Genomic DNA, 20,047 nt, shown 5'->3' on the forward strand with positions numbered 1-20,047 from the left:
AAGTTTTGGTGCACTTTCATTCTGTCTCAGTTATTACTAAATGGATTTGATACAAACTTTAATTGTTGTTCCACGTCATCACCTACATCATATGACACATTTAGGTACATAACTCTGGCACCAATTTTTCATGAATTATGTCCCCTTTTTACTTAGAATTTTAGGTTAATTTTTGTGCATTTTCACTATATCCCTGTTATTACAAAAAGGATTAATTTTGATCCAAACTTAAAACAGTTGTTTGACATCATCACCCACATCATATGACACAAGTCTCATAACTCTGGCACCAATATTTAATGAATGATGCTACATTTTTAGTGAAAGTTTATACATAAAATTTCAGGTTAAAGTTAAAATTTGATACATTTTCGCTCAGTATCTGTTATTACCAAACAGATTTTATTCATACATAGAAAATACTTGTAGCACATCATCACCCACATCATATGACACAAGGGCCATAACTCTGTCTCTGGCACCAATATTTCATGAATTATGCGCCCTCTTTACTAAAAATTTCAGGTTGATATTGTTGCACTTTCTCTTTCTCTTTGTTATTACTTAATGAATTAGATTCAAACTTAAAATAGTACTTTAGGCAGGGGTGGCAAAATCTGAATTTGACTTGCTTGTCCAATTGCTATTTTGTACTTGTCCATATGATAGTTATATAGTAAATTTGGTCAAATTTCCCTTGTCCATACAAGGTTTGGGACAAACTGGGCAATATGGACAATTGAATTTGCCACCCCTGGACTTGCAGTTATGATACAGTTACTTTTTTATACGCCCGTTCGAAAAACTGGATGTATTATGGGAACGCCCCTGGCGGGCGGTTGGGCAGCTGGGCGGGCGGCGTCCACAGACTTTGTCCGGAGCATTATCTTCTTCATACATGGAGGGATTTTGATGAAACTTGGCACAATTGTTCACCATCATGAGACAGAGTGTCATGCGCAAGAACCAGGTCCCTAGGTCTAAGGTCAAGGTCACACTTAGAGGTCAAAGGTCAAATTCAAGAATGACTTTGTCCGGAGCATATCTTCTTCATGCATAGAGGGATTTTGATGTAACTTGGCACAATTGTTCACCATCATGAGACGGAGTGTCATGCAGAAGAACCAGTCCCTAGGTCTAAGGTCAAGGTCACACTTAGCGGTTAAAGGATATACGAATGAAAACTTTGTTCGGAGCATTTCTTCTTCTTGCATGGAGGGATTTTGATATAACTTGGCACAAATGTTCACCACCACGAGACGGAGTGTCGTGGGCAAGAACCAGGTCCCTAGGTCTAAGGTCAAGGTCACACTTAGAGGCCAAAGGTCAGATACAAGAATGACTTTGTCAGGAGCATTTCTTCTTCATGCATGGAGGTTTTTTATGTAACTTGACACAATTGTACACCATAATGAGATGGAGTGTCATGTGCAGGTCCCTTCTTTAGAATTACTTCCCTTTGTTGTTACTATAGATAGCTTATATTGTAACTTTTTCATTACTAATCGTAGGGAAAAATCGAAACCACTTTTCTGTAGTACAACATGCATGTTACATCCAATTTTGGGTTTTATTTTGACCTATCTCTACCTGGTATTAAGCATACAAAATAATGATTATAATCATCCAAATTTTATTAAGTAATCTGATTATCACCAGTATTGACTGCCTAATCAAATAAAATTGTTGCAAATTTGCTTCCCTCCTTTCAATAACGAATGTAGTTTATTACACAGATGAATAATGATTTTTCACATATTTCAGTCACCCAACATAGCTTTGGGCCATTTTCGCCAATTAGAAATTGGAAATTTACTAGTCATTTGACAAGTCCCGCCTTGCGATCGCCTGTCAACTGTGGTTTAACTCCACCTTTCATACCTTACTACTTACGTCACGCATATCATTAACTTAGTGTGATTACATGTAAGCTTCCTTTCAGTGACCGCGAGTGTTTATTTAGAATACACGAGACAGTTTTATTGTAGTAATATGAATGATAAGAGAAAGGATTATCAAAGGAAAATGTCCCCGGGTCCTGATTGACGCACAGGCAAGTATCATGCCGTGTCCTTTGAGCATCTTTTGAAAATCTCCCGGGTCAAATGGAACCACTGCTGGACTTACAATTTTTTTATTTTTTTTTTTAAGATTAACTTCCTTTAGTTGTTACTATAAATAACTTATATTGTAACTTTTTTATAATTGACTGTAGGGAAAAACCAAGACCACTTTTCTGTGGTACAACATAAATGTTACTTTCAAATTTTAGGTGTATTTTAAGGTATCTTTACCTGGTAAGGAGTTTTTTGTGGACTTAGAAAAACAAAAGAATTACAATAATTACGAAACAACCACAAAATTAAAATTCCATTTGCAAATACAGGTGTTAGTGTAAAGAAATTTGCTGTGACAGGCGTATATTGTGACTTTCTGGCACTCTTGTTTCACATTTCTGTTTACCTGTGTCCACCATTACTGATGCTGTATGATATAGGCAGTGTCTATGGTTACGATCTCTACTGGTAGAATCTGATTCTAGAGGTATGTATCTCACTCACAGTACCTCTTGACAAGCCTGTTTGATATGTCATGTACAAAAAAATGTAAGATTTTAATAAACCACAATATTTGGAAAAAGGAGGTCTGTACTTGTAGACAGTTCCAAATAGACTTGTCTAGAGGTACGGATCTCATCTGTACCTCTAGAATCAGATCATACAGGTACAGATCTGTACCACTAGACACTTCCTGATATATATTGACTACTTAAGAAGTGATGCAATCAGTTTGCAGAAAATTACACTATTTATTTTGCCTATTTTTCGAGGTAATTTAACTTGTGGAAATATTTTAATTACCAATGGGAAACCTGGTCATAATTTAATAGGTATCATGTTTCTGCTAATTTTGATTACAAGCTGTTTAGTCCCAATGGCTCTAGAGTTACAGCCCTTGAATTACTGAAAATTGGGAAAATTGACAGTGTCCGCTCTCTAATTTGCGCTGTTCTTATCTATTGTTCACTAAACTTGGTCAAAATATTTATGGACATGTTAACTCAGCCATGCTTGATAACCATCTGGATTGTCACAGTAGCTCTTTATTTATGGCCCTTGAATTACTCAAAATTGCGAAAATTGTTATTGTGTAGTCTCTTACTTGAATAGTTCTTATCCAGTATTCACCAATGGTAACAATGTTTATGTGCTTAAGTTAATATAACGGAGAAGCTAGATAACAAACTGGATTCTTTAAGTCTTTCTGGAGCTATGGTCCTTGCATTACTCAAAATTATGAAACTTGACTGTGTCAGCTGTGTAGCTTGAGCAGTTTTTATTCATTCTTCACCAAACTTGGTCTCAATGATAATGGGCATAATAATCTTGGAGTTTGTATAACCTGTTGAATGCTCACAGTCTCCCTTGAGTTATGACCCTTGAATTACATAAAATTGTGAAAAAGTGTCCGTGCTCTAATTTTAGTACATGTAGTTCTTTTCTAGTGTTCACCAAACTTGGTCACTATACTTATGAGCATAATATCTCAGACAAGTTTAATAACCAGCAGGATACTCTTGAGTTATAGCCCTTTAATTAAAATGGTGAAAATTGACATTATTTATTTAATAATTATGTCTCCCACCACACAGTGGTATGGGAGACATATTGATTTACTCCTGTCTGTGTCTCTGTGTGTCTCTGTCACAAATCTTTTCTGCACTCTAAGTCGAACATTTCTCATCTGATCTTCACCAAACTTGAACAAAATGTGTTTGCCAATAAGTCCTAGGCCAAGTTTGATAACAAGCCAAATCGGCCCAGGCACTTCGGAATTATGGCCCTTGAAACTTGTTTTTGATAATCAAAGCACTGAAAGTCTGATAAGGCAGTTGTTGGAGACATGCACTTTTCTCAAAAGCAACTCTAGTTTAAGTTGTTCTTACCCAGTGTACACCAAACTTAGTCAGAATGTTGACTAGCATATTGTCTTTACCACGTTTAATAACCAGCTAGATTGTCATTGTTGCTGTTGAGTTACGGCCCTTGAATTAGTTGAAATTGAGAAAATTGACAATAAGTGTCAAAAATCAGATGTTATTTGCTGTTTTGTGCATATTTTGTGACAATTTACTACTCTTGTTTTAAGTTCTTCTGAAATAAGTTAAAAAAGTAAATATTAAAGGGAATTACGGTATTCTACTTTTTTCAGGTAATGGATAGAGAAACTTCATATAACACAGCTTGTAGATGTTAACTAAACTGCTGACAAGAAGACGTTGCATCAGAGCTATCCGCCAACTGCAAGTCGTCTTTTCTCATTGTCTTCATTTTCTACAGCAGTGCTGTCACACATTCATCATGAATATTAAGGATGCAAGAGCGAAACTTACTGTGGTATATCTGGGGTACCTGTCTGATGTTATGCTAACTGTTGCCCTGGCACTTGGGCTGTACACAGAATGGACAAACTCCAGTAACACTATAGTTCTCATGATATCCTTATGTGGATTATTTGTGTTTGTGATCTCCTGTGCATTGCAATATTACTTTAATTACAGTTCTCTAGGTAAGGCTCTGCTTCACATCTGGCTTGGATGTATTCTTGGTGTGATAACGTTCAATGATTCTCAGGAATACCAGTACGAAACCCTGCAAGAATCCATGGACATCTTGTTAGTGACTAGTGCCGTCTTCGGATGGTTCTGGAGCATCTGTGAACGTTTCATACAAACGAAAAAGCATGATGCCTGTATGTTTTCATCAACAGAATGTTTAGAAAGTTTAGGATTAATAATAGGATCTCTCGTTATAGGAACAGTAGATTCAATAGCTATCTCACTATGCATTGTAGCATTTATACTGAATCTCGCTGCCATTAGATTGAAGTCCTTACTTGGAATTTTAACATTATTATCATTATTTGCTGTCGTGATACTTATTTTTCTGCCCCGTTTGACTAGTGTGAATGATAGCGGAGTTCCTAGGACTGTTAACATATATGGTTTGATGTGCTTTGCTGGCCGCCATTTATTTGAACCCATTATCGATCTTTATTTTTCAAGTCTTTCAACACTTGAAAGATGGCAGGCATTCTTTACAAAATCTGGCTTTACAAGAAGATTAGTCATAACTTCTATTTTTTTATTGAATTTAGTGTCAGGTGCAGTGATTGGTCGATTATCAGCCAATCATAAAGAATGGTTTGTTGTTGTTCCATTGTTCACAGTATTTGCTATATTTTGGCTTTGCTTCCATATTTTATATCTAATTACAACATGGAAGCTGATGAACAAGATAACAGAATGTAATTTAACGTATAACAGTTTAGCAGAGGACAATCGCAGCATGAACAGGATCATGGCTTCAAAGGGGATACGTCACTTTAGTCTTATATCTAGAAGGATCATCTTCCTGACGCTAATAACAACAGTATTGTTAATGGGAGTTGGCTGGGAAACCAAAACTAATTACAGCATTGGACTCGTCATGACTATACTACCTATAGAAGCAGTAACATTGAGCCTGTTTTGGGAACTTGGAGATAACCTGGGTGGTACATGTACAGGATATGCACTCATAGCTCCACATACAGGGCAACGGTATGTAATTAACATTGTTTTAGTACATTTCAGTCTTAAGAGAAACTGTTATTATTTTTATGTTTTCTTGAGGTTCATATCGCATAAAGCAAAATAAGCAATCATTGTTTTCTTGTCTATGCTAATTTTTTATGGATTTCAGCATTATAATTCCCGTGCTTGATGAAAATCAGTATCTGGGACTAAAGCATTGTCCTTTTCCATCAGTCAATCCATCATCCCATCCGTCTGACAACCTTTTTGTGTCCAGTCCGTAACTCTGCCATCCATCAAGGGATTTAAATATTTCTTGAAAAAAATGTTCCCCATAATGAGGCAACATGTTGTCTGCAAAACCAAGAACCATAACTCAAAGGTCGAGGTCACAATTGGAGGTTGAAGGTCGACAGGGATTTGTTTTCCTGTCTGGTCTGTAATCCACCATCCACCAATGGATTTTGATATTACTTGACACAAAATTTCCCAAATTTCCCACATAATGGGACAACAGTCATGGGCAACTTCCAGTTCAGTAGTTTAAAGGTCAATGTCACACTTATAGATGATATTAACAGTCTGTTTTAAGTCTGGTCCGTAATTCAATCAACCATTACCAGTAAGAGATTTCAATATTGGCACAAAATTTCCCCACAACAGGACATCAGTCAAGATACCTATTGATGTTTAACGGTTCTAACTTGAAAAAATGTCTAGTAGAACTTTACCTTCTTTTGATAAAAGAAACTTAGCGTTTAAATATTTAAATACATTTTGAGTGTCTATAAGCTGTATAGTATTGTGTTTATTGTATACTTTTTGTATGTATAAACATCAGCAATCCGTGAATTGTATTGTGTTTATTGTATACTTATCGTGTGAGTAGTATGCTTATTGCATATACAAACAGCAGCAATCCATGAACAGTATAGTGTTTATTGTATACTTATTGCATATACAAACAGCAGCAATCCATGAACAGTATAGTGTTTATTGTACACTTATTGCATATACGAAAGCCAGGAATCCAGGATCAGTAAAGTGTCTATTTTACACTTATTGCATATACGAACAGCAGCAATCCTTGAACAGTATAGTGTCTATTGTACACCTTTTGCATATACAAACAGCAGCAATCCATGAACAGTGTAGTGTCTATTATATTCTTATTGCATACAGTTTTTGCATATATGAAAGGCAGCAATCCATGAACAGTATAGTGTTTTTAGCCCACCATCATCAGATGGTGGGCTATTAAAATCACTCTGCGTCCATGGTCCGTCCGTCCGTCATTCCGTCCGTCCGTCCGTCCGTTAACAATTTCTCGTTATAGCATCTCCTCAGAAACTACCGGGGGGATTTTGACCAAACTTTGTCAGAATGATGTATTGGTACCCTAGTTGTGTCCCCCTGAAAATCAGACTGGTTCAACAATTTATGAGTGAGTTATGGCCCTTTGTTTATTTCTATAATTTACATAGATTTATATAGGGAAAAACTTTGAAAACCTTCTTGTCCAAAACCACAGAGCCTAGGGCTTTGATATTTAGTATGAAGCATTATCTAGTGGTCCTCTACCAAGATGATTCAAATTATTTCTCTGGGGTCAAATATGGCCCCGCCATGGGGGTCACATGGTTTATATAGACTTACATAGGGAAAAACTTTGAAAAACCTCTTGTCCAAAACCACAGGGCCTAGGGCTTTGATATTTTGTATGTGACATCATCTAGTGGTCTTCAACTAAGATTGTTCAAATTATACCCCTAGGGTCAAATAGGGCTCCACCCTGGGGGTCATATGGTTTACATAGACTTATATAGGGAAAAACTTTGAAAATCTTCTTGTCCAAACCACAAAGCCTAGGGCTTTGATACTTGTAATATAGCATCATCTAGTGGTTCTCTACCAAGTTTGTTCAAATTATCCCCCTAGGGTCAAATATGGCCCCGCCCCGGGGGTCACATGGTTCATATAGACTTATATAGGGAAAAGCTTTTAAAATCTTCTTGTCAATAACTACAACATTCAAATTTGGACCACATGTATATTTTTGAGTGGCAAGATGAACCTTGACATGAGTTGACCTTGATTTTGACCTAGTGACCTACTTTCACATTTCTGTAGCTACAGCCTTCAAATTTGGACCACTTGCATAGTTTTGTGCACTTGAAAAAACTTTGACCTTGATTTTGACCTAGTGACCTACTTTCACATTTTTGAAGGTACAGGTATCAAATTTGGACCATATGCATAGTTCGGTGTTTCAAAATGAAATTTGACATTGATTTTGACCTAGTGACCTACTTTCACATTTTTGAAGGTACAGGCTTCAAATTTGGACCACATGCATAGTTTTGTGTTCCGAAATGAAATTTGACCTTGATTTTGACCCAGTGACCTACTTTCTCATTTCTCAAGCTACAGCCTTCAAATTTGGACCACCTGCATGGTTTTATGTATCGAAACAAACTTTGACCTTTACATTGACCTAGTGACCTACTTTCACATTTTTGAAGGTACAAGCTTCAAATTTGGACTACATGCATAGTTCTGTATTCTGAAATAAAATTTGACCTTGATTTTGACCTAGAGACCTACTTTCACATTTCTCAAGCTACAGCCTTCAAATTTGGACCACATGCATAGTTTTGTGTACCGAAATGAACTTTGACCTTAAGATTGACCTAGTGACCTACTTTCACATTTCTGTAGCTACAGGCTTCAAATTTAGACCACATGCATAGGATTGTGTACCGAAACAAACTTTGACCTTGACATTGACCTAGTGACCTACTTTCACATTTTTGAAGGTACAGGCTTCAGATTTGGACCACATGCATAGATTTGTGTTCTGAAATGAAATTTGACCCTTGATTTTGACCTAGTGACCTACTTACACATTTCTCAAGCTAAAGCCTTAAAATTTGGACCACTTGCATAGTTTTGTGTACTGAATTAAACTTTGACCTAAAGATTGATCTAGTGACCTACTTTCACATTTCTCAAGCTACAGCTTTCGCATTTGGACCACATGCACAGTGTTGTGTACGGAAATGAAATTTGACCTTGAGCTAATCAGTAAGTCTTGAAATTTGGAACACTCAAAAATGGCACATTGGTGGGCGCCAAGATCACTCTGTGATCTCTTGTTATATACTTACTGCATATACCAACAGCAGCAATCCATGAACAGTATAGTGTTTATTATATACTTATTGCATATATCAACAGCAGCAATCCATGAACAGTATAGTGTTTATTGTATACTTATTGCATATATGAACAGCAGCAATCCATGAACAGTATAGTGTTTATTGTACTCTTATTGCATACACTTTTTGCATATATGAAAGGCAGGAATCCATGATGAGTATAGTGTTTATTGTACACTTATTGCGTATTCCAACAGCAGCAATCCATGAACAGTATAGTGTTTATTGTATACTTATTACATATACCAATGGCAGCAATCCATGAACAGTATAGTGTTTATTGCATACTTATATAAGTGTATGTTAGACTGGTCTGTGACCTTACATTTGCCAATCATAAGTTATTCTTATGGTTTAATTATTTCCTTTTATATTTATAACATGCTACTCTTAACTGCCAAATGTAATGATAATACAGCCAGTATAATACATTCAACAGAATGAAAGTGAAAAACAAAAATTAAAAATATAATTAAATAAACTTATCTCATATTGTATGCGTAACAACAGTCTGTGAACAATATTGTTTATTGAATGCTTATTGTATGTATAAACAGCAGCAAACCATGGACTAACATGCATAATGGAATTCATGTGTAAGTTAATACATTTTCATTTGGCACTACATAGTACTTTTAGACAAAAAGTTTGGGTTTTTTGCATGGACACAATTTAATTTCAGTTTTGTTCTGTTAACAATTTGTAGTAAGATTCAAAACTGATAGAAGCCTTTTAGAGAGATCCGCCCTTAGTTTGCAACGTTTTGTTACAACATAGTACCTGGTATTCACATGTATAATTTTCATTAGTAATTTTGAATGACATTTTTACGTTATAGTTCATCACTGTCTATTGAACCATGACTGCACTTAAAAGTATAGACTATACTTGGTTATGGAGATGCTTATAAGTTATATCAGCAAATGTCCCGTAGCACACATAGGTAATGAAAGTATAATTTTTGTGCTTCCCAAGACTTGATATAGAGGCACTTAGAGTTGCCCTTGTCTTTACATCTGTGTGTCTGTCTGAGTGAACGAAAGGACATTTGTTGAGTGGTGAGGACAATCATAAGGTAATGTTCAGTAACCTCTGTTCATTCTGTACTGCTTATTGTCGCTTGTTAGGTACTTAGTAGGAAAAGAAATGCTCAGTAAATATCCATGCGTAAGAACGCCCATTCAGATATCAGCTTATACAGTAGGGTAATGTGTCTAGGAGAACAGTATATAGCAATAATTCTGTTTATTCCATTTGTTTTATATTGTTTAAATTCTTAACATGGCAAAAAAGAAGAGGGAACAAAGGAGTATTCAAAAACTAGTTACTTTAAGAAAATCTGTCAGTATGTCTGTCCATCTGACCATTTGGATTTGTGTCATGCATACCTCAAAAAATATTTGACCTAGAATTACCAAACCTCTAAGGTTTTTAGCATTTGAAATTTTACACCTGGGTTGTTTTTGTGATTTCGCTTGGCCAGACCAGAGTTACAGCCCTTGACTTAGTAAAAAATATGCATAAGAAGGCATAAAAGTTTGTGTCACATATAATTTTTTTAAGTATTTGACCATAGGTCAGGAAATATAGGAATGTAATTTAGCATATGTAGGGGGATTTGTTTGGAATTTCTCTCAGCTAGCCCGGTGTTATAGCCCTTGACTTAATCATCAATTTGCATTGGGGCATAAAAGATTGTTTAACATAATTTTATCTCAAAAAATATTTGAACTAATAGATTTATTAAACCTTACTGTAATATTATTCAGCATGTGGAGTAGTCTGCCTGGGGTCTTGTATGGAATTTTAGCTGGACCAGAGTTAGGGTCCTTGACTATCAAAAATATGCCTAAAGGATCCAACAGTTTGTGATGCACATTTTTTAAAAAATAGGACCTTTAGTCATGTAACATTAGTGAATTGTTAGTTGGTCTGGCATGTGAAGATGTGCATCTAATGAACATTACTTCTTTAAAATACCAGAATGAGTAATGAGAGGTACGTTACCTCTGTAAAATACCAGAATGAGTAATGAGAGGTACGTTACCTCTGTAAAATACCAGAGAGTAAGTGATGAGCGATACATAACCTCAGTAAAATACCAGAGAGTGAGTGATGAGAGGTACATTACCTCTGTAAAATACCAGAATGAGTAATGAGAGGTACGTTACCTCTGTAAAATACCAGAGAGTAAGTGATGAGCGATACATAACCTCTGTAAAATACCAGAGAGTGAGTGATGAGAGGTACATTACCTCTGTAAAATACCAGAATGAGTAATGAGAGGTACGTTACCTCTGTAAAATACCAGAGAGTAAGTGATGAGCGATACATAACCTCTGTAAAATACCAGAGAGTGAGTAATGAGAGGTACATTACCTCTGTAAAATACCAGAATGAGTAATGAGAGGTACGTTACCTCTGTAAAATACCAGAGAGTAAGTGATGAGCGATACATAACCTCTGTAAAATACCAGAGAGTGAGTGATGAGAGGTACGTTACCTCTGTAAAATACCAGAATGAGTAATGAGAGGTACGTTACCTCTGTAAAATACCAGAATGAGTAATGAGAGGTACGTTACCTCTGTAAAATACCAGAGAGTGAGTGATGAGAGGTACATTACCTCTGTAAAATACCAGAGAGTGAGTGATGAGAGGTACGTTACCTCTGTAAAATACCAGAGAGTGAGTGATGAGAGGTACGTTACCTCTGTAAAATACCAGAATGAGTAATGAGAGGTACGTTACCTCTGTAAAATACCAGAATGAGTAATGAGAGGTACGTTACCTCTGTAAAATACCAGAATGAGTAATGAGAGGTACATTACCTCTGTAAAATACCAGAATGAGTAATGAGAGGTACGTTACCTCTGTAAAATACCAGAGAGTAAGTGATGAGAGGTACATTACCTCTGTAAAATACCAGAATGAGTAATGAGAGGTACATTACCTCTGTAAAATACCAGACAGTGAGTGATGAAAGGTACATTACTTCTTTAACATACCAGAGAGTGAGTGATGAGAGCTACATCACCTCTGTAAAATACCAGAATGAGTAATGAGAGGTACATTACCTTTGTAAAATACCAGAATGAGTAATGAGAGGTACATTACCTTTGTAAAATACCAGATTGCATAATGAGAGGTACATTACCTTTGTAAAATACCAGAGAGTGAGTGATTAGAGGTACATTACCTCTGTTAAGTGCCAGAGTGATAAGAGGTACATTACCTCTGTAAAATGCCAGAGTGATGAGAGGTACATTACTTTTGTAAAATGCCAGAGTGATAAGAAGTACATTACCTCTGTAAAATGCCAGAGAATGATGAGAAGTACATTACCTCTGTTAAGTGCCAGAGTGATAAGAGGTACATTACCTCTGTAAAATGCCAGAGTGATGAGAAGTACATTACCTCTGTAAAATGCCAGAGAATGATGAGAGGTACATTACTTTTGTAAAATGCCAGAGTGATGAGAAGTACATTGCCTCTGTAAAATGCCAGAGTGATGAGAGGTACATTACCTCTGTTAAGTGCCAGAGTGATGAGAGGTACATTACCACTGTTAAGTGCCAGAGTGATAAGAGGTACATTACCTCTGTAAAATGCCAGAGTGATGAGAGGTACATTACCTCTGTAAAATGCCAGAGTGATGAGAGGTACATTGCCTCTGTAAAATGCCAGAGTGATGAGAGGTACATTACCTCTGTAAAATGCCAGAGTGATGAGAGGTACATTACCCCTACAAAATGCCAGAGTGATTAGAGGTACATTACCTCTGTAAAATGCCAGAGTGATGAGAGGTACATTACCTCTGTAAAATACCAGAAAGTAAGTGATGATAAGTTTATTTAACACTGTAAAATACATGTACTATGGAGTAATGAGAAGTGTGCTACTTTGTTGTACAGTATGTCTTAATATGCATCTTTGTTGAAACTCATTACTATCTATCAAAAATAACTTAAACACCATTATTTTATCTTTAAATGATACAGGTCAGGCGGAGGAACCAAGTTACTGTCAGCTGTGAATGTACAAGAAATAGGGTCGAGAGCAACTGTCACTCTTAACAAGGTAAATTATCTTTATGCATTTTAAAAGGGCCTTTACATTTTTGCATGTTTCAGCTCTCCTGAGCACGAAGTGCAAGGGTAGAGCAATTGTGATTACTCACTGTCTGTCTTAGTTCATCATCTGTTTGTCCACACTTTCCTTAATACAACATCTGTTTAGAAACCCTTGATGTCCCTTGCATTGTCCTATGCTGAGATTGTTCAAAGAATTTCACTCCATGCAGAACTATGGTTGCCATGGCAATGGAAAAGAAAAACTTTAAAAGTCTCCTTCTCAGAAACCACTTGCTAGATTTAAGAATATGTAATATGACAGAAATATTTATTAAATTTTTGTGACCATCTACCATTATTGTAAAATTATTCAGATTTATTGAAAAACATGGCTGCTAGAGAGCATAGTTAGTGTATGTATACAGTGGGAACTTTAACAAAATCTTGTCAGAAATTGCTGTTCATGACCCACTACCAAAATAGTTCAAGTGATTTTTATTCTTAAAAAAGAACATGGCCACCAGAGAGGGTGGTCACTTTTCCCTGTATATGTATATTGGAACTTTAAAAAACCCTGTCTTAAACCATAGTGCTCTGAGCTTGGATATTTTGCATAAAGCATTGTGTAGTAGTTCTCTTCCAAGATTGCTAAAATGGGGTCAAAATTGGCCCTGCCCAGGGATCACTTGTTTATAACAAAAACAATTGTTTGTAGAAATTCTCACAGTAAGGTATATAGATCTGTAGATATTCACTCACAGTAAGGTATATAGGTCTGTAGATATTCACTCACAGTAAGGTATATAGGTCTGTAGATATTCACTCACAGTAAGGTATATAGGTCTGTAGATATTCACTCACAGTAAGGTATATAGGTCTGTAGATATTCACTCACAGTAAGGTATATAGGTCTGTAGATATTCACTCACAGTAAGGTATATAGGTCTGTAGATATTCACTCACAGTAAGGTATATAGGTCTGTAGATATTCACTCACAGTAAGGTATATAGGTCTGTAGAATATTCACTCACAGTAAGGTATATAGGTCTGTAGATATTCACTCACAGTAAGGTATATAGATCTGTAGATATCACTCACAGTAAGGTAATAGTTCTGTAGATATTCACTCACAGTAAGGTATATAGATCTGTAGATATTCACTCACAGTAAGGTATATAGGTCTGTAAAATATTCACTCACAGTAAGGTATATAGTTCTGTAGATATTCACTCACAGTAAGGTATATAGGTCTGTAGATATTCACTCACAGTAAGGTTTTATAGGTCTGTAGATATTCACTCACAGTAAGGTATATAGATCTGTAGATATTCACTCACAGTAAGGTATATAGTTCTGTAGATATTCACTCACAGTAAGGTATATAGATCTGTAGATATTCACTCACAGTAAGGTATATAGTTCTGTAGATATTCACTCACAGTAAGGTATATAGTTCTGTAGATATTCACTCACAGTAAGGTATATAGGTCTGTAGATATTCACTCACAATAAGGTATATAGATCTGTAGATATTCACTCACAGTAAGGTATATAGGTCTGTAGATATTCACTCACAGTAAGGTATATTTGGTCTGTAAATATTCACTCACAGTAAGGTATAAAAGGTCTGTAGATATTCACTCACAGTAAGGTATATAGATCTGTAGATATTCACTCACAGTAAGGTATATAGGTCTGTAGATATTCACTCACAGTAAGGTATATAGATCTGTAGATATTCACTCACAGTAAGGTATATAGATCTGTAGATATTCACTCACAGTAAGGTATATAGATCTGTAGATATTCACTCACAGTAAGGTATATAGGTCTGTAGATATTCACTCACAGTAAGGTATATAGATCTGTAGATATTCACTCACAGTAAGGTATATAGATCTGTAGATATTCACTCACAGTAAGGTATATAGATCTGTAGATATTCACTCACAGTAAGGTATATAGATCTGTAGATATTCACTCACAGTAAGGTATATAGTTCTGTAGATATTCACTCACAGTAAGGTATATAGTTCTGTAGATATTCACTCACAGTAAGGTATATAGGTCTGTAGATATTCACTCACAGTAAGGTATATAGATCTGTAGTATATAGATCTGTAGATATTCACTCACAATAAGGTATATAGATCTGTAGATATTCACTCACAGTAAGGTATATAGGTCTGTAGATATTCACTCACAGTAAGGTATATAGGTCTGTAGATATTCACTCACAGTAAGGTATAATAGATTTTGTAGATATTCACTCACAGTAAGGTATATAGATCTGTAGATATCACTCACAGTAAGGCATATAGATCTGTAGATATTCACTCACAGTAAGGTATATAGATCTGTAGATATTCACTCACAGTAAGGTATATAGGTCTGTAGATATTCACTCACAGTAAGGTATATAGATCTGTAGATATTCACTCACAATAAGGTATATAGATCTGTAGATATTCACTCACAGTAAGGCATATAGAATCTGTAGATATTCACTCACAGTAAGGTATATAGATCTGTAGATATTCACTCACAGTAAGGTAAAATAGGTCTGTAGATATTCACTCACAGTAAAGGTATATAGATCTGTAGATATTCACTCACAGTAAGGTATATAGATCTGTAGATATTCACTCACAGTAAGGTATATAGGTCTGTAATATTCACTCACAGTAAGGTATATAGGTCTGTAGATATTCCACTCACAGTAAGGTATATAGATCTGTAGATATTCACTCACAGTAAGGTATATAGATCTGTAGATATTCACTCACAGTAAGGTATATAGGTCTGTAGAATTCACTCACAGTAAGGTATATAAGATCTGTAGATATTCACTCACAGTAAGGTATATAGATCTGTAGATATTCAATCACAGTAAGGTATATAGGTCTGTAGATATTCACTCACAGTAAGGTATATAGATCTGTAGATATTCACTCACAGTAAGGTATATAGATCTGTAGATATTCACTCACAGTAAGGTATATAGATCTGTAGATATTCACTCACAGTAAGGTATATAGATCTGTAGATATTCAATCACAGTAAGGTATATAGGTCTGTAGATATTCACTCACAGTAAGGTATATAGTTTCTGTAGATATTCACTCACAGTAAGGTTATAGTTCTGTAGATATTCACTCACAGTTAAGGTTATATAGGTCTGTAGATATTCACTCACAGTAAGGTATATAGGTCTGTAGATATTCACTCACAGTAAGGTATATAGATCTGTAGATATTCACTCACAGTAAGGTATATAGATCTGTAGATATTCACTCACAGTAAGGTATATAGATCTGTAGATATTCACTCACAGTAAGGTATATAGATCTGTAGATATTCACTCACACTAAAGGATAATAATGTAGAATATTATCACAGTAAATGTTGATCATGTAGATATCTCTAGCCAGGTAAATTGTCTTAGATTTTCACAGTAAGGCATATAGTCTGTATGATATACACTCTCACACTAAAAGGTAATATATTATGAAATTTATGTAAGAGTAGCTGTTGATAGTAACTCACACTAAACCAGGTAAACTGTTTAGAAACATTCCTGTAAGAGTAGCTAGTTGACAGCACCTCTACACTAAGTAAGGTAAACTGTTTACAAACATTTCCTGTAAGAGGTAGGCTGTTGACAGTAACCTCTCACACTAACCAAGGTAAAGCTGTTTATCAGAAAATTTCCCCTGTAAGAGGAGTATTGACACATTTCTACATAAGCAGTAAACTTTACAAATTCCTGTGAGTAAACTGTTGACAGCACCTCTCACACTAAGCAAGGTAAGCTGTTATGTCAGACATTTCCTGTAAGAGGTAAACTGTTGACAGCACCTCTCACACTAAGCAAGGAAACTGTTCAGACTTTCCTTAAGAGGTAAAGCTGTTGACAGCACCTTCACACTAAGCAAGGGTAAGCTGTTTAAACATTCCTGTAAGAGGTAAACTGTTGACAGCACCTCTCACACTAAGCAAGGTAAGCTGTTTATGTACAGACATTTCCTGTAAGAGGTAAACTGTTGACAGCACCTCCCACACTAAGCAAGGTAAACTGTTTACAAACATTTCCTGTAAGAGGTAAAGTGTTGATAGCACCTCTCACACTAAGCAAGGTAAGTTGTTTATGGACAGACATTTCCTGTAAGAGGTAAACTGTTGACATCACCTCTCACACTAAGCAAGGTAAGCTGTTCATGTACAGACATTTCCTGTAAGAGGTAAACTGTTGACAGCACCTCCCACACTAAGCAAGGTAAACTGTTTACAAACATTTCCTGTAAGAGGTAAACTGTTGACAGCACCTCCCACACTAAGCAAGGTAAGCTGTTTATGTACAGACATTTCCTGTAAGAGGTAAACTGTTGATAGCACCTCTCACACTAAGCAAGGTAAACTGTTTACAGACATTTCCTGTAAGAGGTAGGCTGTTGACAGCACCTCTCACACTAAGCAAGGTAAGCTGTTTATGTACAGACATTTCCTGTAAGAGGTAAACTGTTGATAGCACCTCTCACACTAAGCAAGGTAAACTGTTTACAAACATTTCCTGTAAGAGGTAAACTGTTGACAGCACCTCTCACACTAAGCAAGGTAAGCTGTTTATGTACAGACATTTCCAGTAAGGGGTAAACTGTTAACAGCACCTCTTACACATTAAGCAAGGTAAACTGTTGACAGCAACTTTCACACTAAGCAAGGCAAACTGTCTGTATATATTTCCTGGAAGATGTAAACTGTTAACAGCAAGTCTCACACTAAGCAAGGTAAACTTTTCATGTACAGATGTTCCCTGTAAGAACTAAACTGTTAACAACATGTCTCACACTAAGCAAGGTAAACTGTTCATGTACAGATATTCCCTGTAAGAGGTAAACTGTTAACAGCAAGTCTCATACTAAGCAAGGTAAACTGTTCATGTACAGATGTTCCCTGTAAGAGGTAAACTGTTAACAGCAAGTCTCACACTAAGCAAGGTAAACTGTTCATGTACAGATATTCCCTATAAGAGGTAAACTGTTACCAAGTTTTTCACTAAGCTGGGTAAACTATTTATAGATGTTTCTTGACAGATGTTAACTGTTGACAGCAACTGTCACAATAAGGAAGTTAAACTATCTGTTTTTTTTCCTGTAAGATATACAGTAAGGGGTAATCTGTTGACAGCAACTCTCACACTAAGCAAGGTAAGCTGTTTATGTACAGACATTTCCTGTAAGAGGTAACCTGTTGATAGCACCTCTCACACTAAGCAAGGTAAACTGTTCATGTACAGATGTTCCCTGTAAGAGGTAAACTGTTAACAGCAAGTCTCACACTAAGCAAGGTAAACTGTTCATGTACAGATGTTCCCTGTAAGAGGTAAACTGTTAACAGCAAGTCTCACACTAAGCAAGGTAAACTGTTCATGTACAGATATTCCCTGTAAGAGGTAAACTGTTGATATCAAATTTTTCACTAAGCTGGGTAAACTATTTATAGATGTTTCCTGACAGATGTTAACTGTTGACGGCAACTGTCACAATAAGCAAGTTAAACTATCTGTTTTTATTTCCTGTAAGATATACAGTAAGGGGTAATCTGTTGACAGCAACACTCATATTAAGCAAGATAAGCTATTAATTTATATTCCCTGTAGAAAGTAAACTGTTGACAGCAACTGTCACATTAAAGTAGGTAAATTATTCATAGATTTCCTTCAGATGTAAATTTTTTTGCAGCAACTATACTGAGAAAAGTAAAATTCTTCAAAGATTTCTTGTAGTTTGATTTCATTTCATTTGCATTTCAGATTCAGCAGTTCTTTAGTTTTAACATGATAGACAACTATGGATGTGACTTTTCATCTAGTGGAATTACAGAGGACTATCTCAAGTCAAAGGTGACTCAGTTCTTTGACAGGAGGACAGGGGATGGTCCCAGATATGACACATATTTACTGTACTATTGTGGTGATTGTCATGACTCCGGAGACTGGGCATTAACAGGTATATAACTATTACTACACAAGAGAGTTTAATCTGCATCCAGACAAAATATGGGTCTCTTTGACATTGATATTTGTAATTTGTTATTTCATAGTTTATAGTTGAGATGACCTGGATGGCCATGTGTCACATGTTCCTTCCACTGTAGGTTAAATTTCAAGTGACTTCTTTAACAGTATTCATAGGATATAACCTTTACTTATGCTTCAAAAAAAAAAAAATGTTCTGTTTTGTCCATCCTAAATTATTACACCCCCACAAAACGAAGTTTGGGAGGCGAGGGTATATAGGAGTGAGCTTGGCGGTTGGTCGGTCGGTCGGCCGGTCCGTTGGTTTTCATGGTTTCCAGACGATAACTCATGAAAGGCTCGACCGATTTAAATAATTTTTGGTACTGAACAGTTAAACAGTTTCCGGATGATAACTTGAGAACGCTTGGGCCTAGGATCATAAATTTTGGTACACAGATGTAACATCTTGAAATACAGGTCAATTTCTACTTTGAGGTCAGTAGGTCACACTCAAGGTCACAGCGACTCGGAACATTTAAATAGTTTCCAGATGATAACTTGAGAACGCTTTGGCCAAGGATCATAAATTTTGGTACACAGGTGTAACATCATGAAATACAGGTCAGGTTCTACTTTGAGGTCAGCAGGTCAAAGGTTGAGTCACAGTGACTCGAAACAGTTAAACGGTTTCTGGATGATAACTTAAGAACGCTTTGGTCTAGGATCATAAATTTTTGTACACAGGTTTTACATCATGAAATACAGGTCAAGTTCGACTTTGAGGCTAGTAAGTCAAAGGTCAAGGTCACAATAACACTAAACAGTTAAACGGTTTCCAGATGATAACTTGAGAACGCTTTGGCCTAGATTAATGAAAATTGACAGGGAGGTTGGTTATGACCAGCAGATGACCCCAAATGATTTTGAGGTCAGTAGGTCACAGGTCAAGGTCACAGTGACCCAGAACGTGTAAACGGTTTTCGGACAGTAACTTCAGAATGCTTGGGACTAGGATCACGAAACTTAATAGGGAGGTTGATCATGACCAGCAGATGACCTGTATTGATTTTGAGTTCCAAAAGTCAAAGGTCAGAGTGACCTGAACATTTAAACCTTTTCCGGACAATAACTTGAGAACACTTGGGCTGAGGATCATGAAACTT

At 36.2% G+C, this 20,047-nt stretch overlaps 1 protein-coding gene across 2 annotated transcripts in view; it reads left to right on the plus strand.

The window, feature by feature from the left end:
* Positions 1 to 20,047, plus strand: part of LOC123529372 (transmembrane protein 168-like) — a 40,666-nt gene that overhangs the window by 9,544 nt on the left and 11,075 nt on the right. For both annotated transcript variants that reach the window (XM_045309683.2, XM_053521327.1), the window contains 3 exons: positions 4,213 to 5,602; positions 12,793 to 12,871; positions 18,678 to 18,873. In XM_045309683.2, the coding sequence (XP_045165618.2) occupies positions 4,251 to 5,602; positions 12,793 to 12,871; positions 18,678 to 18,873 (1,627 nt within the window). In that variant the 5' untranslated portion in view covers positions 4,213 to 4,250. The remainder of the gene's footprint in view (positions 1 to 4,212; positions 5,603 to 12,792; positions 12,872 to 18,677; positions 18,874 to 20,047) is intronic.

The sequence above is a fragment of the Mercenaria mercenaria genome, chromosome 13, assembly GCF_021730395.1.
Source record: "Mercenaria mercenaria strain notata chromosome 13, MADL_Memer_1, whole genome shotgun sequence".
Lineage (NCBI taxonomy): Eukaryota > Metazoa > Mollusca > Bivalvia > Venerida > Veneridae > Mercenaria > Mercenaria mercenaria.